Source organism: Ruditapes philippinarum, unplaced genomic scaffold (assembly GCF_026571515.1).
Source record: "Ruditapes philippinarum isolate M1 unplaced genomic scaffold, ASM2657151v2 ctg6745_1_1_1_1, whole genome shotgun sequence".
In the NCBI taxonomy this organism is placed as follows: domain Eukaryota; kingdom Metazoa; phylum Mollusca; class Bivalvia; order Venerida; family Veneridae; genus Ruditapes; species Ruditapes philippinarum.
This window is the reverse complement of record NW_026853713.1, coordinates 8,349-33,470: the sequence shown is the minus strand read 5'-3', so window position 1 is coordinate 33,470 and position 25,122 is coordinate 8,349. Positions and strand designations below refer to the sequence as shown.

The 25,122-nt window shown below is 33.3% G+C and overlaps 1 protein-coding gene across 2 annotated transcripts; it reads right to left on the bottom strand.

The window, feature by feature from the left end:
- Positions 1 to 632: 632 nt before the first annotated feature.
- On the bottom strand, positions 633 to 24,411 carry LOC132737613 (polypeptide N-acetylgalactosaminyltransferase 11-like). 2 transcript variants are annotated; one of them, XM_060724944.1, is made up of 13 exons: positions 24,370 to 24,408; positions 23,741 to 24,077; positions 19,927 to 20,008; positions 18,800 to 18,966; positions 17,160 to 17,287; positions 15,295 to 15,511; positions 14,648 to 14,793; positions 8,461 to 8,613; positions 7,337 to 7,468; positions 5,761 to 5,841; positions 3,790 to 3,894; positions 2,828 to 2,974; positions 633 to 2,122 (listed from the first exon to the last, which is right to left on the bottom strand). In XM_060724944.1, exons 2-13 carry the CDS (start codon positions 24,060 to 24,062, stop codon positions 1,985 to 1,987), a joined length of 1,818 nt encoding a protein of 605 aa, XP_060580927.1. In that variant the 5' UTR covers positions 24,063 to 24,077; positions 24,370 to 24,408; the 3' UTR covers positions 633 to 1,984. The 2 variants fall into 2 exon arrangements, with proteins under 2 accessions (XP_060580927.1, XP_060580926.1); XM_060724943.1 differs by having other exon boundaries at positions 23,741 to 24,411.
- Between the last annotated feature and the right edge of the window lie 711 nt (positions 24,412 to 25,122).

Sequence of the window (25,122 nt, the reverse complement as noted above, 5' to 3'; positions counted from 1 at the left end):
TCACGTACATGAAGGTCGTATCCTAAAAATGTTTTGTTATAATATAGAGGCACTCCATTCATTAAAAATTAAGTTAAAGCAAGTTACAGCGAGAACAAAATCAATAATTTGATCTTCAAGATCAAGATCTGTCTGGTCAACTTGAATGTCAATACCTAAAAATTATTATTTTCATGTTTGAAGGCAATCCATTCAAAAATAACAACGTTATAGCAACATATAGCAAAAATAAAGCTCATTTATGACTGAAGGTCAAGGTAAATCTGGTTTACTTGAAGGTCATGTCCCAAGGATTGTTATGGCCAAGTACGAAGACAACATACCCAAGAACTAAATAAGTTAGGATCAAGGTTAAAGTTTGCGACGGCAACTCTGACATGACTGTAACAATACCTCTTTTTTTAAAAGTAAAGCTAAAAAGAATAATGAAAAGAATAATAAAGTACAAAACTGTGCGCACTGACACACAGTTGCGCTTTAAAATAATGATACTCCATGTTTGTAACATCAATTTTCATTACAAAATGATTGTTTTAAGAAATAAAAAATAGACGGAGGTGGATCACAATTATTATAGCTCATCAGGAGTATGGTGTGCTTAGGTGAACTAAAAGTAAAACACAACAAAAAAGAATAGTTTTCTATGGCAACCGTCTTTATTTTGCATATAATTTAATACAAAATGGTATGTATACAAAATCAGTAGTCACATAACAAGAGCAAGATTCATCCTTCTCTTACATTGTTACTTTGTTTCAAAACCGAAATTGACAATTTCTAACTTACAAAGAGCAAAGGAAGCAATCTTGCATCACTGAAAAGTTTAATGTTAAGGGACATGGCTTTAGAGGAAACACAAACAAAAATACTCAATGTTATGAGTGCATATATTTTTACAGAGTTATTCAGATATAGTCAAATACTTAAAAATCTTACCAAACACAGAACAGTTTAAGAAGAAACAAGAGGGTCACGATTTCCCTTGAAAATCACAGATCCAGTGTGAGAATAGATGATAATAATTTTCAATGTACAAAGAGGTATCTGGCTTTATTAGACAGTGTCATTTTTAACCCAGGGGCATGATTTATACAACTTTTGTAAAGGATCACAAGATGATGCTACATGTAAATGAAACATCTCTATTCTGAACAATGTAAACAATTTTCATGGTATTAACTACTAGTTGCATACAAGTGTCAGTTTATGGTAACTAAGAAACCTCCCAAGTTAGGCCAATTTTTGACCCAAGTAGCGTGATTCATATAAAAATTGTGGAGGTTCACTAGTTAAGAATACACGCCAAATATCTAAGCTCTGTGCATTGAAAGTTTTACAAATAAGTCCTAAAGTGATCCACAAGGCATTTCCAATTTTGGTCCAAGGGGCATAATTGAAATAATTTCTGTAGAGGACTACAAGTTGATACTACATATCAAATCTGGTTCATTCAGTTTATGAGAAGTTTTTAAAGACTTTTTTTTGTATTTCTATGACCTATTTAGGCATCACACTAGAATCAGTTATATAAGTTTTGAAGTTGGTCAGTCAAGGAACATTCTCATGGGTTATATTTGTAACAAATATCTTTTCTAGGTTAAAAAAATTGCTGAGAACGAGGCATGATGCATGGTAGACATTATGATATTAGACAAACATTACCTCTGAGGATATAGCTAAAATTTAGGAAATCTAACATTTGTAATGTTTACCACTTTCATGGAATGTATCTAATTAACATCTACACACACAATATTTTGATAATAAAATGTATCCCTCAATGTTTGATATTTCATTCAACAACATCAATCGAATCTTTACAAAATATACAACTTAAATAAATAAGGATTAAGAACTGTACAAAGTAATGTTATGTAACATGATGTTCTATGATGTAATGATATATAATGTAATATAATGTAACATAATATAATGTAATGTAATATAATGATACGGAAGACTGAACACAACTTTTAAAAGAACACTATCTTTCCTCCATGGTAAACACTGATAATTTATTATTTAATGTACAAATTTCTAGTTTTAAATAATATTTGTTGGCATTTTTAACTGGCACCAGACATTTTCCACTGTTTGGATTATACAGTTGGTATATATAGTTCTGAAATTCAAAGAAAAAAAACAAATATGAGCAATAAAAAACAACCATGTAAAGTAACTACATGTAAATAAAATAGCAATGAATGTCAGGTTCTTTTAACCCATTATTTTCTGTCAGGTTCTTTTATTAATCAAATCAGACTGGAAACTGGACACATCACCATTTTGGCCTTGCCATTTTTAAAAACACATCTCCAGGTAATTAAAGTGAATCTTCCAAAAATTAAATGTATTTACTTCTTAAAACATTTTTCAAATTTTCATAAAATGTAGCTTAAATCAAAAGATGTGTTACTTTAAAACAATGAATGTTATAACCTATTTTATGGGTTTATTTAGTTTGTACAGAATTTATTTTTGTTCCCTTGTGTAGGAAGCTATAATCTTAAACACACATTTACAAAAACGTTCCTGAAACCAAGCAAAAGTACTAAACAATGAGTGAAATGATTCTTGCTCAGGAAAACAACGCTTTGTATCTACCAGGATTTGCACACACAGAGCTAGCAATCCTTAGATTTCTATTTTGATGTCTTTACCAGTAGATCATTCCACTGTCTATGTTTTCAATCAACCAGTTCATAGTATTGGTAACTGCATGACAAATATCATTAAAGAAATTTATTATAAAGAAATAGGGCATGGCTCTTTGTTACTGACATCTGTCAACTTCATGTGATAAATACTCTATTCTGATAAGCCTTACCTTTATAATCCATACCCATGCTTGGGTACGTTTCATACCATCACATTTGCCGAGTTTAGCATGTAGATTTTTACCACTATCATCGTGTACATCCAGACAGAGGTTATATACTAGCATCAGTTCTTGATCTTCTGTTTCATTCCATACCTACAGTAGTAAACAACTTGCTCAATTAGTTAAATAGATTCTCTCTGCCTTAATGTTGGGAACACTTCATTAAAAGTATGAGGGATTTCAATATCAAAATACATCATTTGCATATAGCCTGGTAAAACTGAATTGTCTCCTTGAGTGGCAACTGAAGCCTTCCTCCACCAGTACTGTTTACAGCCAAATTTATCATTCCTCAATACATCCTAAAATGTTTAAACTCCCAGAGACCTATAATGTGTCTTGATTAAATATCACTGATGTAGAGAATACCCTCCTTGAGATATTACCCTTGGTGTCATGAAAATGAGTCAGACTAAAAAAGGATTGGAGCACCATAGTGAATACCATATTCCAGAGATCTACATACTGGACAAGATGCTTGTATGATTAAATGCTAAAATTTCGCCTTTTCACCCAAGGGAATAAACTTTAAAAATGTCTAATTCATCTTTACACACCAATTTATATACGACACGGAATCAATAATGTAAAAATCAGTGAAAAAAAACAACGATATTTGTCTATTTTGTGATCATGATTTCTGCAAGCGTCTAGAGAGACTGCTCCAATCCTGTATTAGTGTTAAATCCCATGAAAATACCCTTGCCAGAAGGTTTCCACAGGAGATCTTGGGGCTAATAACTCTACAAAAACACAACATATGGTTGCCAGGGAGACACTGGCTATCACCAAACCTTTAACTAGCATATAACATCTCAGCTCTTGAGTTGACAATATCTCCTTTCATCCCAACAGCTTTGAGTTTTTTATTTAATATTTTATAGTAATAAATAATTTTCACTTATTACCTGGTATTTTTTATTTCTATCACAGCTTCCTAATGTTAGCAACGAATTCCTGAGGGGAACTTCATCCTCTGATAAGATACACAATCCTGTCTCTGTGTTCTTTATCTGTAATAAATAAAAAAATAACATATGAGCCGCGTCTCGACAAAACAAACATAATGCATCTGCCACCAGCATGGATTCAGACCAGCCTGCGCGTCCGCGCAGTCGGATCAGGATCCATGCTGTTCGCTTACAAACCCTATATCAAGTAAGAAAACTGATAGCAAACAGCATGGATCATGATCACGTAGAAAATGGTCTGGATCCATGCTGGTCGCAAACCCATTATGTTGGTTTTGTCATGACGCGGCTCAATTATTTTGTTTGTTTTATTCTATGTGATCTGAGATAAAATTGACAATTTAAGACTCAATGTCCAAGACTGTTTTGTTAAAACATTAACCTTCACCTTCTTTATTGTGTATTATAGACCTTGCATTTGTTAAACTATCTCAATGTGTTTTTTTCTAAAAAAAAATTAAATTGACAAAAAAAATGTGGGTACAGAAAGGGTTACGTCCACGAAAAACCTGAAATATTTCTTCCTTACAATTCAATCATCATTTTAGGATAGGAATGAAAGCTAAAATTTAGGAAAGCTTTTATCAAAATTGAAGCTTTTACTTGTTATCACAAAAAAGACGAAATACTAACACATAGGAAACAAGAGCTGTCCGTAAGACAGCGCGCTCGACTTTTTTATTGCTTGCCAATAAAAAAAGTTTTTGCAGTAAAAGGCAATACAAGAATCTCTGTATTTTTAAAGTGAACAATGGCCATGAGCATTAAGATATTTAGTGAAGAATTATTTTACTGAATTGTGTGATACCCTTGAACACTGCAGCAATGTTTATATGACATAATTTATGGTAAAGTGAACAAGTGGATAGGAATGAATTTTTTTAGATTTTTTAAGTTTTTTAGTGCTTGCCTATAATACAAAACATTGACAGTTAAGGGCCATAATTCAAATAAAATCTTTGACAGAATTACCTTCTCCTGGACATGTTTGGAATCATGATTGTAAACAAGTATTCCAACTTTCAAATTAATATCTCAAACAGTTCAGTCAAAAAGTGGACTGGTACTAAAAACTTAACCAAGATTCTAAGTCGATAAAAGGCCTTAATTTTTAAAACAAATCCTTGACAGAGTTACCTTCTCTTGCGTACAGATGGGGTAATGATGTGAAATAGCATTAAAAGTTTCAAAGCAATATCTCAAAGGGTTAAGGCAATAAGTGGATTTTACCCATATTCAATGTATTTTCTAAGTCAAAAAGGGCATAATTCTGTCAAAAACCTTGACAGAGTTATGTCCTCTTGTCTGTTGATGAAGGTCGTGATGGTAAACAAGTATGGTCAGTTTCAAAGCAATACCTCCAATGGTTTTGAAATAAAGTGAGGTGGTACAAAAAACTTAACCAAGCTCAATACACTTTCTAAGTCAAAAAAGGCCATAATTCTGTCAAAAACCTTGACAGAGTTATGTACTCTTGTCTGTAGATGGAGGTTATGATGGTGAACAAGTATGGTAAGTTTCAAAGCCATACTTGTAATACTTCTGAAATAAAGTGGGGTGGTACGAAAAACTTAACCAAGGTGTGACGCCAACGCCGACGCCGACGCCGGGGCGAGTAGGATAGCTCCCCTTTTCATAGAAAAGTCGAGCTAAAAATGCATCTCTTATATAAAACTCTTCTGATGAAAATTCTGATGAAAATTATCTTCCATACAGATATACATGTATTGTAAGAAACCTAGTTATACTCTAATGAAATTATATGTATGCCAATGATTATGCATGATATTTGATAAATTTCATCAGTCCAATAATGCATGAAAATTATAATTTTCAACAGAATAAGTTTTGAGAAACATTGGCCTTCTTGTTATCTTGAATGAAAAAAAATCAGCATTTCATACTTACAAGCCCTCTCTTTTTTAACTTGACCTTGTATTTTGGAGGTAAATTTCCAACTTTACCATGGTTTGGTTTATCTGGTATAACCTAGAGTATTAAAAAAGAACAAATCATATAACAAGCATAATATATCTTTTGTGGTGGATAGGACATGAAAATGCACAATAAATTGCACTCAAAATTACGCTGACACTACAATTCACACACCTGGATAACACCAAGCTGAAATCTAGTTATCCTTATGATAATTGTCCTGACCTTTTTTTTTTATATATCTCAAAAAAACATATTATGAACAAAATATAATAAGATATATATAAGATATAAAAGATATGTAAGATATTTCAATTTTTGTTTGTTTGTTTTAATTGGGTTTTACGTCACACCAAGGTTTTTTTAAGTCATATGGTGAAGTTCCAGTTTTACTGGTGGGGGGAAGATCTCAGGTGCCCTTTTGTGCATTATTACAGGCATGAACGGGCACCTGAGTTGAACCACCGACGTTCTGTAAGCTAGTTTGATAGCTTCCTCACATGAATGATACATGTAATTCAAAAATAATTATAAACAAGAGCTGTCAGAAGGACAGCGCGCTCGACTTTTTTAGTGCTTGCCTACAAAACAAAACTTTGACAGTTAAGGGCACACAAGACTTTAACTAGGAATTTCTAAGTACAAATCAAGAAACATTTTCACAGAGTTATCTTCTCTTGCTTACAGATAGGTCTCATGATGGCACATAAGAACTCCAACTTCCAAAGTAATATCTCAAATGGTTAAGTCAACAAGTGGACAAGAATGAAAATCTTAACTGAGTTTCTAAGTCAAAAAGGGCCATAATTCAAATAAAATCCTTAACAGAATTACCTTCTTCTGCCCATGTTTTGGGACCATGATGGTAAACAAGTATTCCAACATTCAAATTAATATCTCAAACAGTTCAGTCAAAAAGTGGACTGGTACTAAAAACTTAACCAAGATTCTAAGTCGATAAAAGGCCTTAATTTTTAAAACAAATCCTTGACAGAGTTACCTTCTCTTGCGTACAGATGGGGGTAATGATGTGAAATAGCATTAAAAGTTTCAAAGCAATATCTCAAAGGGTTAAGGCAATAAGTGGATTTTACCCATATTCAATGTATTTTCTAAGTCAAAAAGGGGCATAATTCTGTCAAAAACCTTGACAGAGTTATGTCCTCTTGTCTGTTGATGAAGGTCGTGATGGTAAACAAGTATGGTCAGTTTCAAAGCAATACCTCCAATGGTTTTGAAATAAAGTGAGGTGGTACAAAAAACTTAACCAAGCTCAATACACTTTCTAAGTCAAAAAAGGGCCATAATTCTGTCAAAAACCTTGACAGAGTTATGTACTCTTGTCTGTAGATGGAGGTTATGATGGTGAACAAGTATGGTAAGTTTCAAAGCCATACTTGTAATACTTCTGAAATAAAGTGGGGTGGTACGAAAAACTTAACCAAGGTGTGACGCCAACGCCGACGCCGACGCTAACGCCGACGCCGACGCCGGGGCGAGTAGGATAGCTCCCCTTTTCATAGAAAAGTCGAGCTAAAAAATGTCTCACCTGTTCTGGATAGATAATTCTAAGATACCACTTGAATGTATTGCATTTTAATTTTTCTCGTAATGCAATTCTCGATGTTATGTTACCATAATTAACCTCGGCTGCTGCAGGCTGAACTTGAAAGAAATATTTCTGAAAATTTGAAAAAATAATAAAAACAATAATCATATTTCTGAAAATCTGAAAAAGAATAAAAAGAATAATCATATTTCTGAAAATGGAGGTATAAATCACAGGGTATATATGTACACATCATGATAATAAATTATAATGTCACGATTTATTTCCAGTTACATCAAAACTGGTAAAATAATACAAAGTAACTTTCCACCTATACAAAGTTCCTCTTTGCAAAGATGTCATGAAAAACATGAAATATATTGTATCCTCAAAAGAGTACAATAAAGTTAAATTGCAACTTAATTTAACATTTAAAGACATCTATAAATATAAATTCTAACACGACCCCCATTTTTCCCTATTGAACATAGAAGAACCGAAAGTGTGTGTTATTATGCTATAAAATCACTGTTTGACGTTCTATATTTAGACATGTGCCGTAATCATTATACACTTGACGTAACTTCTAAAAATGTGACGCGCTGACGGAAACAAATCAGGCGCAATTAAGCTAGTTATAATGTATGGCAGCATTTTTTTGTTGATGTTGTGTTAGAATCAAAATAATATATCCAAATTGGTGATTTAATTGCTTGATAATATCACTGTTTGTCGTTCGGATGCTCATTACTATATCATTCGGGCTACGCCCTCGTGATATAATTCCCCGCATCCGAACTCCAAACAGTGATATTATTGAGCAATAAAATCACAGTTTGGGATATATTATTTCTTAATTAACACTTAACCTTGTGATATTGCGTAATGGATTTGTCCTGCTTTATACTGAAACAGTCAATTCAAAATTTAAAGGATTTCAATATTAAAATACAAAAATTGAGTAACCAGCAGTATAAAGCCTGGTAAGGCTTCACAAATGTGCAGGTTAACTTGGTCCTATACTGGTGGCAAAGGCTAATCAATTCTGGTTTCAGCAGGTAAAGTATAAACTTACATAAAACTTTGATCATACCTTGCACAATATAGTATCAAGCTTAACTTACTATATATTCATCCATCCATACACGCGCTACCCGAACAGAGTTTTTCAACATGCTGTCCCCACCATCAGGTGAACCATATGGACGTCTTTGTCGGAAAATATGACCAACACGAGAACAAGGTATGATCTCTAGTCTTCCCCCACACTGCCAAATCTGTAAAACATGCATGAATTTTTTTATTATTTTTTTTTTTTAAATATATACTAGGTATATCTTCCATAGTTTTAAAGCTATTTATCTGCACATAAAATGAACTGTTACAACAGTTTAAAATCATAGCAAGATACAGGTGCCAAATCTTAAATAAGTTCGCATTTCTGGGAACAAGAAACATATTTCTTTATCATTTTGTTCCTTGTAATGTATACATCTGTGGTGTAATTTGATTCTTTGGATTCTTTGATGACATTTTTTTTCATTTTTAACACTATAAGTTCAAACCACCCAGTGTTGGATAGTCAAAGCTTCAAAACATCAAAGCTGATTTAGCTGATGTTGACTTTAAGACACAAACAGCACAAAGTCTAGTAAGACCTCAGAAAACATGCAGGCTGTACTAAATCTTACATACATGTGATAGACCTTGTCATAAGTGCTGTTAGCTTTCAAAAATTTAGAAAATATCTTATTACTAATAAATGCAACCCACACTATTATAATGATGTCTGAAAACTGACATTTCAATAAGACAAATTAAAGCAGCATGGTCCAGATTTATCCTAATTTTCATGAAAATTTTGAAAATGTATTTAAAAGTAAAATATTGCAAAGTGAACAAAGAAAGTAATCAACATATTGCAAACAGCACTAACAATCCATGTACATTACCAAATGGGTCGAAATATGCAAAAAAGCCCCTTACTGCGTTAGTAACGCAATAGAAATATGGTGAAAATACCACAAAATGAAGTCATTAATCGCACATAAGATATAAATTATTACTCGAATCTTGAATCTATTTACCTCTCATACAATATTAGTGCGTTTTCACAAAGTTTGATTTTCTTGAAATATTTTGGCTCCTCTGGAGACATGCAGCTTTAATTTTTATACAAAATTATAAGTATAAACCTTTTAACCTTCGATAAGACAAAGGCATCACACATCTAGAAGGACAAGGCTATTACCCTTGACCTGTTGGAACACAACGTAACTAGCCTTTGCCACTAGTATAGAGACAGGCTAGTCAGAACATCCATACTGTCTGACCAGGTTCTATACACTCAAAGTCAATAAAAGGAACAATTTCAAATCAGTAACAATCAAAATTTTATTTATGTCGTTTTTATTACGTTTATATATCTCTAACTAATTCAACATATCAACTATCTGAAAAAAATAGTGGGTCACTTTAACAATTGAACACGTTGAGAAAAACATCAACTTAAAGTACCACCAAAAATACTATGTCAGGTACGTTAACGTAGAATGAGTCGCACATTAGACGTTGAAATATAACACTAATTTATTCTTTAGGTGGTTCATTATTATAAGTAAATATTCAATTAACAGGCAAAACACACAAAACATATTTTGAATGTAATAAAGTAAACGTTTATAAGGTTTCAGTTTTTCATTATATTGATTTTATAAGAAAACAAATATTCTTTTCAATCACAATGTTATGATTTTATATTTGGTGTTTCTATAACGAGTAACAAAGCTTAAACATAAACCTTGATCTTTAATGAAAATATTATATACAGTCAATGTTACATTTTCAATAAATTGTCTTCTTTTTGAATGTTTATAAAAAGGGTCTAATGTTTAACGTACCTGACCAAAAAAAGCAAAGTTAACAAATATAATCAACTAGAAAAGATATGACACAAAGTCCAACGTTAATAACACTAAAACTTTACACATCACTTCCTATAAATGATTGTTGCTTTTTACATCTTCAACATCATATTAAGATATCCATTTATAAAATTATTTGAAACCAACTGTAAAATGTTCAATATTAAGTAGCCGAAATGTATTATAACTCTATAAATACAACTCAACCATTTGTTTTAGTACATGAACACTTGTATTGATTTTTTTAATCGCTTTTCAAACAATTTGAGAGAAATATTTATACATTATTCAAAGAATAACAATGTTTACCTTATAAGGATGAGCGTTAACGTACCTGACATTAAATTTTTTCATAATGTATATTTGTAATTAAACTGTTTCAAAACTGTAAACTGATAACGAAAACAATTCTAACAATGTGCTACGCTGCTTAAGTATGATTTGCTATGAATGTGAATAAATATCTAAGTTTTTTAATGTTTAACAGTCTAAATAGTGTCTATACTGTGCACATGTTAAAGATTTGTATTTGATGCATATATAGCTTAGTCGCTGTCGTAACCAAGATACTCGTAGTCCTCGGGGTTTAATCGAAACTGTCGCCGACTTTTGCTACATGCTGAAGGCTCATCAATTATTCGTACTATTTGTGAAATATTGATATTCTGAATATCCGGTTTGTTGGGCCACCTAAACAATATACAACCAGCTTTTGCACTCGCTTCCTCCATGAAAGAGACATCTGCGATCATTTTAATGACATCAATCGTAAGTATATGACATGGGTAAATAGCGCCTTCCCAATTCACGAGAGCATACTTTCCGGCAGCCGGAGTATCATCAACTTGAGTGATTCCAATAACATCACTGTTAACAGTCTCAATTTCTTCATTTGATGTCTTTATAACTTTGCATGCATTATCGACTTTTTCAGTTGACTGACATTTTCGTTTATTGCCACTACTACATGGTTCAACTTTATCATGTGAACATTTGTCTCTTGACACTTCTGTCCAGTTTTCACACGGAGATCCAAGAAGGCAAGTTTCACAATAGCAGGAAACACTTGCGGTATACAATATATTTCCAATAGGAAAAACTGCATGTAGTTTCATTGTACCTGGGACTGTTTTTGGTTTTCTACTTTCAAATTCCGTCACAGTGGCATCATATTCAGCTGCTGAATAAAATACATATCTAATACTCTTTTCATGGCTTGAAGCCCATTGGTAGAAGTCAACGGCATCTTGTATATTGACCTTGCCTTGTTTGCACGCTTCAGCAGCCTGTCTTTTTGCTACACCGCCCAGACCATCACACGGGCCTTTCCCATGTCCAGATTCAAAATAATTCCATCTGGCAGCTACATTGAAAAGTTCTGGGTGGCATTGAACAATATCTATCATGTATTTGTTTCTATATTGTGACGATGGGCTGTCCGTCCAGTAGTGTATTACTTTAAGATCGGGGCACACATATTTAAGTTCAGGCACTAGCTTTTTCAATATAGTATAGACAGCAGATGAATTGTGACTTGAGACATCAGATACATAAATGTAATTTTTGTGTTCAAGGTCCTCGCCCAATCTGAAGTATACCACAACTGGATGCAATGTAACACCTGTAGCATTCCAATAGGCGCTCTGTATTTCATCGGCATTGCTACAAGTAAAATTTTCGGCAAAATCCATATGAACTAGCATTTCATTTTCAGGTAGTTTTTCTTTTAAGGTACGGATTGCTGAGTATTGTGTTTTAACTCTGTAAACGTGGTCCAGAAAATCTTTATATTGTGTCTCCATGTGCGCCTTGAAATCATTTTTATTCATATTTGTATCAACTATTTTCATCTTCTTTTTACCATCAACTTCAACACGTTTCCATTCTTGGTATTTTACTTCATCAATATACTCTAACTTTGCTGCTATCTTTACTTTCATCTCCTCTTCTGAAACATTTTTGCTGACTGTTTCTGGGTTTGCTGACAATTCAACACCATAAGATCTTAAAGCTTTCAATTTCATTGCAAAGTTTTGATGCTTTGTACATAAACATGTATTTCGCGAGATCATCTTTGTGAGGAGTATGTGTTTTGGTCGTAATCGTTTGAATACTGTCTGCGAAATTTTAACATCTGGGTTTTCTGATTTAAACTTTTCATATAAGTTCACAAGATAGTCGTTTAATACGCGTATCTGTTTCTTCTCTCCTTTCTCCCCTTTTTCTATTTTCTTACAATCATTTTTCCCAGGCATATTTACACTTACATCATCCCTTTCCATGAATCCAATAACTAATTTCTTTACAGCTTCTCTTTGTACAGCCATTCTTCTTTTCGCAAGTGTCTCAATATTCTTCGAGTTCACCCCTTTTAAAGTCTTTCTTCCCATTCCCGTTTCTCTGCTGAGCAAATTTAGGCATTTATATTTCTTGATAATGTTACCGCTCACTATATTTGCCACAACCCTTTTTCTCTTTTGGTTAGTATTTTTCTTTCTTGATTTCTTCTAACATTGCATTTGCCATCACTAATTTCTTCCTAACACATCTAGGAACTTTCTTAGGGGTTAGACCAAGGTTACGAATATCTCTTTTTGCTTTTGAATTAGGAGTGTCTGAATGTTCATCTGTACACATCTGACTGGTACTAGCTTTAGGTGATGTGATTTTCTTACAAAATCTTTCATTTCTTTTTCTCAATTTTCTATTTTCTCGTGATATCTTTTCAACTTTTTGTTCTAGGTCGTGTATTATTCTGTTTGCTGTTCTTAAAGCTTTTGATCTTCTCCTTGGTCTACGTTGAACATTAAAATTCATTTTGACTTTCAAGGGGCTTACATTTTTTTCTATTTCATTTGTTACTACATTTCCTTGTTCAGTTGTCTGAATCTCTGATAGTTTATTTCTTTGTCTTTCTCTACTTTTGCGTTTCCAGAGTTTATTTTTTTCTCTTTGTTCAAACTGCTTTTCTTTGCTCAAAGCTGCTATTGGTGCTTTGTACTTCTTTGTTCTTTCCCTTTCTCTTTTGAGATAGTGCTTATCTTGCAGCTTCTTTCTCTCTCGATACTCTTTTTGATACTGGGCCCTCGTTTTTCCCATACCTGAAATAAAGTCAGGTACGTTAAATAACCCGTCAAGTACGTTATGAAACTTTGTAGATTTAAAGAATTGTTATTTTTATCAAAAATGTTCACCAAATATGTTCAAAATTATAAACAATCATCCTTTATTAAATAGAAATCATAAACGAATATTTTATATAAATCTCATACCTTGCAATGATCACTTTTTCCACTTCGTCTGTATTTTTGTAAAGTTTAAATGTTCCCGCGACGTAAACATTGAAGGTCAACGGAAGTGTAATATTAATCAAGTGCGCAAGCGTGTAGAAATAAATGTGTGACGTAAATGTATCAATGACGTAACACTTATAATTCGAAAAAGACAATTAAGACTCGTTTACCGATAATTAATTCACGTTCCTGACATTTACCGTTCCTGACGGTCTTATATGAAATTTTTATTTAATGCTGAGAAACGCTTTAAAATGCTGAAAAAAATGCTATTCATTTTATTATAGTAAAGATACCCAACTATAGAATATCTCATTTGATCTACCATATGCTGTTTTTCAAAGTAAAATCAAAGTAAAGAGTTCACGTACATGACTATTTTTATCGTAACACACAAACTGGGTGTGTTTTAACCAGTTACACAGATGCATTCACCATATATATACGTTTTGACCCATTTGAACCACAAACATGCATCTATGGAGAGAGTATTGACACCAAAACAAGCAAGCTGTCCTAAATACTTCTATTTTTTCAGCAGACATATGATAGAGTTAACGTACCTGACAGAAATTATGCGACACAGGACAAGCTGATAAAAGGGTCGCCGATCACAGTTCTTTTGAAAGAAAATACAGCATTTCCGTTAAGATACTATCATCCGCTAAAATTAGGTCCTTTGTTGTAATTTATATTACATACCATACATTATTGTTCTTGTTTGATTACATTAATCGTACAATGCTACAATGGTTTTTTGGCAAATTTGTGTCAAATGTCATGAAAAATTTGTTTCTTTACATATTTGGAAGCAGTAAAAAGTACGTTTCTCTGAAAAGTTAGGTCATCGCAGTTAGAATAAGTTAAAATCCGTCCGTTAAACGCGGCAACCATTCGAGATATATATTTGCGACAACTAAAATACGAATTTGTTCCTTTTAATGACTTTTAGTGTATACTGTTGCTAGCTCAATTCTTGTAATATGCTATTAAAATCCCTGAAACTTTTAATGGACCATTTCAAATTGAAAGCAGCCAAATCCATTACACAAATTCAGCAGGTAAAGGTTTAAAAGACAATAAATCAACTTTACTCTAAATGAAATTTCTAGATTTTCTCCTCCCCATGTATCCAGTCCAGGGTCATACTCCCCTTTCTCTCTGAAGTATTGTCTGTTCACAGCAAATAATCCCCCTGCCATTGTCGGTGTTTCTATAGGCTGTATATAGCTCTCCTCATCTATAAAATACATAATGTATCACATAATTTTATATATATCTGTAGTGTGACTAAATCAAAACCATGTGAGAGTTATTGACCTTGGATAGCAACCTACAATTTGATCCTGTATGCGTGTATTTAGTTTTTTACTGAAGACTTTTAGTTATTTTGAAGATTAATAACGCCCAATACACAAGAATTTTCAAAGTTCAAAATGTGCCATAATTCAGTCAAAATTAAAATCTATGTCAGAATAATGGGCCTTGTATAGTGACCTCTGATCAGTGATATTTTTTTTCCAATTTTCTAAACAACCTGTCTGATGTTGCCTTCAAAACTATATCCATACATGACATTGCCTCCAAAATGTTGGGCTTGTTCCAGAAAACTGGTGACTGTCAAAGCAGGGTTATAGAAATAATGGCATATAAAAATAAAGCCAGGTATTTTCTTATCCTACACATTTCTTAAAGCAAAAGGGAGACAACTTTGGAGCATTGATTACATTTGTTTTTGTACCTTTGAAGTAATCTTTCGGTAAATGCTCCCAGGTGTAATGCATGCCCCAGTTGAAGCCACCTTTCACTAGAGCAGATGCCTTGTACTCAAACGTGCCGGAGTTAATCATGTCAATAACAGGTATAGCTATCGTTCTACGACTCTCAGCGACCTTGGCCAGTAACGGCTCTAACCACTGTTTATTTACCTCACAATGACTGTCAAGGAATACCAAAACCTAAAAGTTAAATATGTATAATATATTAACACTAAGTATGCTAGAGGTAATAATTACTTGACTTAACTAGCAGTATAGAGCCACGGAAACATGTGAGGATGTATTGCACACCTATGTAGTATGAACAGGCAGATACTGTTGTTGGCTGCATAACGTGGAATTATGCTGATTTGAGTATAATTCAAAAACGGTGGGTGTACAGGTAAAATTCACAATATCTACTTGACTACATAGTGAACAATGTAGACAATGATCAAACAGTATAAATGTGCAGCAGATTTTGGTGTGCACTAACTGTTACATGGGAAAATTCTGTCTCTACCAGCAGTCTAAGGTTTGATAGAAAACAAACTTAATACAGACTTTTTAAAATACTTAGAACTAGAAATGTGTCCATAGGACACGGGTGCCCCCACCGCGCCACTGTTCTGTCAATCTTTTTACTAAGTCAAGGGAAATAACTCTACAAATACTTGATAAATCCACAAGCGAAACCCCAGGTGCAAATCTAAATATGCTGAGCAACCTGCCCATAAGGTTTAATGACTATGTCAAATCCTTTTTGAGTAACTTGCGACACAAGTTGAAAATTGCAAAATTTTACTAAGTCAAGGGCAATAACTCTGAATATACTAAAAATATCCAGACGAAAATACCCTGGTGCACAACTGCACATGCTGAACAACATTCCAGTAAAGTTACATGAATCTAGGTCAAATACTTTTTGAGTTACGTGCGACACATGTTGAAAATTGCAAAATTTTACTAAGTCAAGGGCAATAACTCTGAAAATACTTAAAATATCCAGACTAAAATACCCAGGTGCACAACAACACATGCTGATCAACATTCCTGTAAAGTTTCATGACTCTAGGTCAAATACTTTATGAGTTACATGCGACACAAGTTGAAAATTGCAAAATTTTACTAGGTCAAGGGCAATAACTCTGAAAATACTAAAAATGTCCACACGAAAATACCCAGGTGCACAACTACACATGCTGATCAACATTCCTGTAAAGTTTCATTACTCTAGGTCAAATACTTTTTCAGTTACATGCGACACAAGTTGAAAATTGCAAAATTTTACTAAGTCAAGGGCAATAACTCTGAAAATACTAAAAATGTCCACACGAAAATACCCAGGTGCACAACAACACATGCTGATCAACATTCCTGTAAAGTTTCATGACTCTAGGTCAAATACTTTTTGAGTTACATGCGACACAAAAGTGAACGGACGGACGGACGGAAGGACGGACGGACGGAAGGACGGACGGACAAGGGTAAATCTAAATGCCCGCCACTAACGTGGGGGCACAAAAATTGATTTGCCGATAGATGTTTTTTTATGAAAATTTAAAGAAGTTATACAAGTTTCTGATGATTTATTTTACCATTGTTTTATTACACTTAATAATAGAGTATTCTCCACATATCTAAATCAGTTATGTCCTCTGTTGAAAAAATCAACAATCAACAATTTGAAACTTTCAAGTCTTACTGTCTATCTAATATCACACATATTGTATAACAATTGAAATGCGTTAAAAAATCAACCTATTTCATCAACTGAAGACTTCAATGAAACACAATAATTTCTCTGATATAAAAAATATTTTTAATATAATAACAATATGATAATTACCTCCCCTGTTGCCACATGGGCACCATAAAGCCTGGCACGTATAAGACCTTGTCTGTCAGGTAACCGTACCAAGGTTATATTTGGATGTAATGACCACACATACTCTGCTAGCTTGCTTTGTAGGTGAGCTAAACATTGTATTAGTCAATTTTTATTTCATTGTGAAAAAGAACAAATAATCAGTACATAATTAATGAGCCGCGTCACGACAAAACCAACATAGTGGGTTTGCGACCAGTATGGATCCAGACCAGCCTGTGCATCCGCGCAGTCTGATCAGGATCAATGCTGTTCGCTATCAGTTTCTCTACTTGTAATAGGGTTTGTAAGCAAACAGCATGGATCCTGATCAGACTGCAAGTATGCGCAGGCTGGGGTGGATCCATGCTGGTCGCAAACGCATTATGTTGGTTTTGTCATGATGCGGCTCATTTATATTATTTCAAATATTGTTCGTTAGTTTTTTTAGTTTTTACACTGATTTTAAAACATTTTTGTTCATATCTTGGTGATCCACAATACCAACTTTCCTTGATAACTACCTAATAATGCACAATTTCTCCGGAAATGATAGACTATGATTTCAGGATCAGCTGTGAGAGACAAATGACTATCAGAATTGATGTAAGAGATAAATTGTCACAGAAAAACCACGCCTCAGCCAAGTATTGAATCAGCGACCCTGGATAACTATTCTGACACTCTCACCATTGAGCAATGCCAGCTGAATATGAACTCCTGAATTTATCAAATAATTTAAGCCAGACCTACAGTGTTACAAATTATATGATCGTAATTGGTATAATGTTATACATTTGCATTACTGCACATTTCAACACAATTTAAAGTGACATTATGCCCATCCATGGGTAGATAATGAGTGAACAGGTGAAAGTCAAAATGAGTTATCATTTTCTCATAATTCCTGTTAATTTTATAAATTACTTCACATGAACGATAAATAACTCACTGGGCCCTGTGAATTGTGTGTACTTATCCTTCGGAATGTATCCGTAACTTTTAATTTATAAAAAGAGTTGGGCAGTCTTATTATATATTTAGGTAGATTTATTTTTTACCCTAAACATTTTAAAATATCATGTGTTGGTCAATCACCAATATAACGATCAGTTTATTGAAATATATAGTCAATTAAAGTCAATTTGACAATGAAAAAATGAGCATAATGTCATTTTAACTGAACATAAATCTCTCCCTAATTCCTATGATTTTCAAGTTTTGTTAGAATTGTCAGATAGAAAAAGATGTCGTGAACTATTTGTAAACAGCTATTCATTACCACTTGTAATCATTTTGTCACCAATAACACACAGAGGGCACAAACTCTCAACAGAACCGTCCTCGGTAACCGCGACTATTTACCGTATACATGTATCAGTATTAAATGTAATATATACGGAATGTGTACCAGAGGTTCTGACGATGCAACAGAACAAGAATCTATCTAACATTTCAGTGACAATATTATTTAAAGATTGCTACTTTTAAAATAGATAATTTCATATCCTGCAGCTTCCCTCAGATACAGATTTTTTCATCAGTTTTAATATACCTCTTTTGCAAAAAATAACACAAATGATAAATATACAAAATGCAATGGATGCTATGCCCTTACTTACGCAGTTCACTAGCATCGTCAACCAAGACAATCTCATGTAACAGATGTGCCGGTGTTCTGTTTAGAACCGAGTGTACCGTACGTAGAAGTGTAGACCAGGCTTCATTGTAGAAACATATTATTACACTGGCTCTTGGAAGATCAGGTTGGTACTTCACTGCCTGACAACTTATAATGAAAAAAAAGAGTTTATAAAAACAATTGTCTTCAATCAAATCCTTTTAGACAATCACCTTGTTAATGTTCAACATAATGTGTAATAAGACTACAATCTATTACAACCAACAAATATTTTTAGGAAATAATAATTTAACAAAATATGAACTTTTATTTCATCAACTACAAGCTTTCCATTGCCTCTTCAACTAGAGCCATCAATTAGATGACACCAAATTAATTTCACCATGTATATAATAGTCTAATGTACAACACCTATAAAATCTACTTGTGAATTTTTCTTACCATCTATGATTTATCACAGAATAATGCATATACCCATAGATGGGTTATAATACTTTAATGAGAGAAATGTCACATCATGTTGTAGAAATACTGATAAGTCACATTTACATGTTTAAAGCAGCATGCCTCCAGATTCATGCTAATTTTCATAAAAAATTTAAAAAGTATTTAAAAGTGAAATATTGTGAAGTGAACAAAGAAAATAAATTTCACATTGCAAGTAGCACATGCAATCTATGTAAATTACCAAAACAGGTCAAAATAAGCAAAGATAGCCCTAAATGTGTAACACAATAAAAATATGGTGATTAATTCTATAAAATCAGTCCTTAATCCCTTATAACATGTTAATTATTACAATTTAGATGGATGGATGGATTATTACTTGAATCTTAAACCTTTAGTTTTCTTAAAATCTGGGTACATTTTTCTTAAGTTAACTTTTCTTGAAATATTTTTGACTCATCTGGAGGCATGCAGCTTAACATTCTGATAATTTTATAACTTACAATACATCAAACTTGCCTCTTTAGATTGATATTTTATGGACTGAGAGACAAAGGGTTCAATTACTAATTTTACTATTAAAATCAGAAACAGGTTGAAGTGTGATATAAATCTCTGAATGTAACATGAAATGTTACTATATGTATTAACATGACTTACAGTTTATGCCTGGTATCTGGTACAGCTCTGTTTAAACTAAGTCGACTGCTTATTAAATCATTGAAAGCATACAGTCCTTGACCTGAAAAAATGATAAAAAAATCTCATTCATATATTTACATATGGTAATAAAGAAAAATAATTATTCAATGACACTAGGATATTAATTTGCTTTCAATTCAGTATCACAATTCTGAATTGTTAATTTATATGACAAATTTTCCATTTCAAGCAAATAATTAGTTCAGTAAACAAAACAAGGAATAAAAATTCATTTTTATTTATTAAGTCAAGAACCAGTCCCTATTTGTCTCCAGAAAACATATGTTTTTTCCCTTGTTATTTCTTAATTCCCGTTCATCAGTCAAAAGAAACTATATATTCTAAAAATCCATTTAATCAAAGGAGAGAATTAGTGGAACCGACGGACATTTTCAATTGAAATGATAATGCATCACAATTTAACATAGGATGGACAGTTAATTACACTTATAATTTTTCTACATAGTCTTCTCCATAACACAATTTTACCCTCTAAATGAACCCTGCCACTATATCCTTAAAAACAGGAGAAAAAGAACTGCATAATAATAAAAAATAATCATAATTCATGGCTGTGGAGATAGTAAGTATAAGCCACTTTAAAATGTTGCTGTTGTGTTAACCTGTCAGCAACATACATTTTATGATTTTAGTGTTTTGATCCATTATAAGAGCCAAATTCTGGTTATTTCAGGTTTACTGGGACATAGTCTGACCAGGAAAAGCAACTTTAAATATCTACATAAGCATATGTTGGTGTCCAGTTGACACTTGATTAATCAATAAGTGTATCATACTTTTTAAAAGCTGTTTCATTCAAAATTGTAAGTTAGTTGAAATTAGAACCTGTACAAAACATAAGAGTGCCATGATGGCCCTGAAATGTTCACCTGTATATAGGCCCCTGGGCCAATGCCAATTTTAAACCAGGGGCTTTTATTTGAACAAACTTGGTAGACAGCCATTAGAAGATGTTTCATGTTAAATATCTAAGCCATAACTCTTTGGGGGTTTTATAAGAAGATTTTTTAAGTTTTTACTATATACATATAGGAAAAAACAATGACCCTCCCCCCCCCCCCCTCCGGAGGGGACAATTTTGACCCAGGGGCTTTTATTTGAACAACTTGGTAGACACTCAATAGAAGATGTTTCGTGCTTAATATCTAAACTCTAGCTCTTTGGGTTTTTTACACATACACACATATAAGGAAAATCCATGACCCCTGGGGTTGGGTCAATTTTAACCCGAGGGCCCTTATTTGAACAAACATGGAAGACACCCATTAGAAGATGTTTCATGCTAAATATATTAGCTCTAGCTCTTTGGGGTTTTTTTTTAAAGAAGATTTTTAAGTTTTTACTATATACATATAGGGAAAAACAATGACCCCCTGGGGCGGGGCCAATTTATACCCCAGGGCTTTTATTTGAACAAACTTGGTAGACACCCACTAGAAGATGTTTCATGCTTAATATCTAAGCTCTAGCTATTTGGGGTTTCTAAAAGAAGTTGTTTTTTTTTTAAGTTTTTACTATATACAAATAAGGAAAATCAATGACCCCCCGGGGCGGGGCCAATTTTGACCCTGGGGCCTCCGTGGCCAAGTGGTTAAGGTCGCTGACTTGAGATCACAGGTCCCTCACTACTGTAGGTTCGATCCTCACTCGGGTCGAAATCTTTCATGTGAGGAAGCCATCCAGCTGGCTTACAGAAGGTCGGTGGTTCTACCCAGGTGCCCGCTCGTGCCTGAAATAATGCCCGGAGGGGCACCTGGGGTCTTCCTCCACTAATAAAGCTGGAAAAAAATCGACGAAAAATCTCGGCGAGACGCTCTAGGATGGCCCGACTTGAGTGTACGGTCGCCCATATGGGCTTTCCGGCGGCGACCTTAAATAAACGCATTAAAAAAAAAAAAAAAAAAAAATTTGACCCAAGGGCATCTATTTGAACAAACTTGGTAAACACTGACTAGGTGATGTTTCATGCCAAATAATTAAGCTCTAGCTCTTGCGGTTTTCTAAAAGTAGATATTTTTAGTTTTTCTTTCAGTTGCCATGGCAACCCAAGTTCTGCTTGTAATTAAATTCTTTGAACAAAGTTGACAACCAAAGGAACATTCCTGTGAAGTTTGGATGAAATTGGCTAAGTGGTTTATGAGGAGATGTTGTTTTAAGTAAAAGTTTACGGACGGACGGACAGGATTCACAAAAGCTCACCATGTCATTTGTGACAGGTGAGCTAACAAGAGCTGTCCGTAAGACAGCGCGCTCGACTTTTTTATTGCTTGCCAATAAAAAAAGTTTTTGCAGTAAAAGGCAATACAAGAATCTCTGTATTTTTAAAGTGAACAATGGCCATGAGCATTAAGATATTTAGTGAAGAATTATTTTACTGAATTACAAAACATTGACAGTTAAGGGCCATAATTCAAATAAAATCTTTGACAGAATTACCTTCTCCTGGACATGTTTGGGAATCATGATTGTAAACAAGTATTCCAACTTTCAAATTAATATCTCAAACAGTTCAGTCAAAAAGTGGACTGGTACTAAAAACTTAACCAAGATTCTAAGTCGATAAAAGGCCTTAATTTTTAAAACAAATCCTTGACAGAGTTACCTTCTCTTGCGTACAGATGGGGGTAATGATGTGAAATAGCATTAAAAGTTTCAAAGCAATATCTCAAAGGTTAAGGCAATAAGTGGATTTTACCCATATTCAATGTATTTTCTAAGTCAAAAAGGGCATAATTCTGTCAAAAACCTTGACAGAGTTATGTCCTCTTGTCTGTTGATGAAGGTCATGATGGTAAACAAGTATGGTCAGTTTCAAAGCAATACCTCCAATGGTTTTGAAATAAAGTGAGGTGGTACAAAAAACTTAACCAAGCTCAATACACTTTCTAAGTCAAAAAAGGGCCATAATTCTGTCAAAAACCTTGACAGAGTTATGTACTCTTGTCTGTAGATGGAGGTTATGATGGTGAACAAGTATGGTAAGTTTCAAAGCCATACTTGTAATACTTCTGAAATAAAGTGGGGTGGTACGAAAAACTTAACCAAGGTGTGACGCCAACGCTAACGCCGACGCCGGGGCGAGTAGGATAGCTCCCCTTTTCATAGAAAAGTCGAGCTAAAAATCAAGCTCTTTTTATGGTTATAAAGTAAATTTTAAATTTTATGCATGTGTTTTCTTCAAAAAATCAATTCAAATTCAAAAATAATGAAGCTGAAGCATTATATCATGACTAAAGTGTACACTACCTTTGCAGTTTCCCAATGTATTTCACAGCTTATAAAGAAATACATTGATAAATTAACAATGTAACTGTATGTCAAGACAATTGAAATAATTATATAGGAGACTGTTAAAATCATATGCATGTTGGCCTATTTAATTTTATTTGCTTTTCTATTCTTTTACCATTTCACATTGATCAACGAATTGGTGGCATAAGTGCCTGACCAAACAAGAATTTATCTGATTCTCCAGTTGCTAATGTCACATTAATACTTAATTAATACAGGTCAGGGTTTTTTCTGTGCCATTTTGATGACCGATATTGGGTCATTTTCCCAATTAATTTTGGGAAGAAATTATACATAACTTTTGTAAAAGGGGAAAGAAAAACTTGATTTCAATTCAATTTTTTGGAAAACTGCAGGATTTTAAAGAAGTTTTCTTTGGGGATGCCAACCTTAAACGGCCCATGCTATAAATGTGAAAAAGGCCTTGTACAAGAAGTTATTCTTTAAATTCAAAATTTACCATTCTGTTTTAATTCTTCGTCTTCTTTACCATTAATTTGTCCCATCATAGCTAAATGTTCTGGGTTATAAATAAGGTCCTGTGGATGCTCAGACAGTAGTTTATCAGATTTAGAATACTTTTCAATTCTAGATTCAAACTTGTGAGAATGAGCAGCTATCAACCTCTGTTTCTTAATACTTGTAACATCCACTCCATTTCTCAAATGAAAACTTAACACAATCAAAGTTATGAAGAAAACACACGGAATACCAAACAGGCATAAAATACGCTGACGTTTCATTTTCGTTTCACTTGGTGAATTTTTTTTAGATTCTGTCATCTGTTTCTAAGATTTCTAAAACAAAGCTTGTAATATCATTCATATCGTGGCATCAAAGACACAAATTAAAAAATTAAAGCAAATGGTTTTAAAGTTGTAGAACTTAAGTGGCAGAGATTCAAAAAATACATGTAAATAGCAAATTTTTTTGGTCGCGAAAACTTAAGACAATTAAAGGATATCGGTGCTCAGACCAACAAACGCATAAAAATCACTGTTTAACATTATCAGTTTTAGATTTTACACTTGAAACATTAAACATATTAACAGACAAAAACAGGATTTGACAACAAAGTTTTTAATTCACCGATTTTTGATAAATTGTCGCTTATATCAAGCAAACAATAATGTGAATAACATATGGGTCGCTTATGACAAATAAGAAAAGACGAGGCCCTTCCACTGATTTGGGAACACAGTAGGATTTTTCTCGTACACTTTTTATGATAATCATTAATTTAACTTTTGTACACAAAATTGTATTTTAAAGTTTTTCCATCAATGAAGCTTTTTTTGCTTTTAATACTGAATCATATAGTCAACATGCAACGCTCATCCAACACTTATTTTACTTAAAGTGTGCAATGGTATTGATGGAAAATTCTTTCAAACGCCTTGTACCTTCTACATTAAGATGTAAACCACCGTCTTTAATAGCATAATACTCACGACGGGGCATGCCAAAACTAAGCGAAGTGGTGGATGAGTGACATGTTCTGAAAACATACAAAGAACAGTTTATCAAAGACTACATTTACATCAAACATAAAAAATATGAGTAATAACCTTAATAATTTTACATTTATCTTCAATGGAAAGTGAATAAGAATGTCAACATGTGATCTACTTGCCAACCACATACAGAATGAACTAAAATTGTAGAGGTGAAAAAGACAAAAATGTTTACCGCCAATGATATAAGTGACCAATAAAAAGTTGTTTATTGCCTACGTAATCCATAAACTAAAATCCACTAATGAAAAAGAGTTATAAATGTCAAATTCATTCAGCCTCATAATTAAGTTAGTTTGGTTCAAAATAAACAATACGTGTTAAAGGA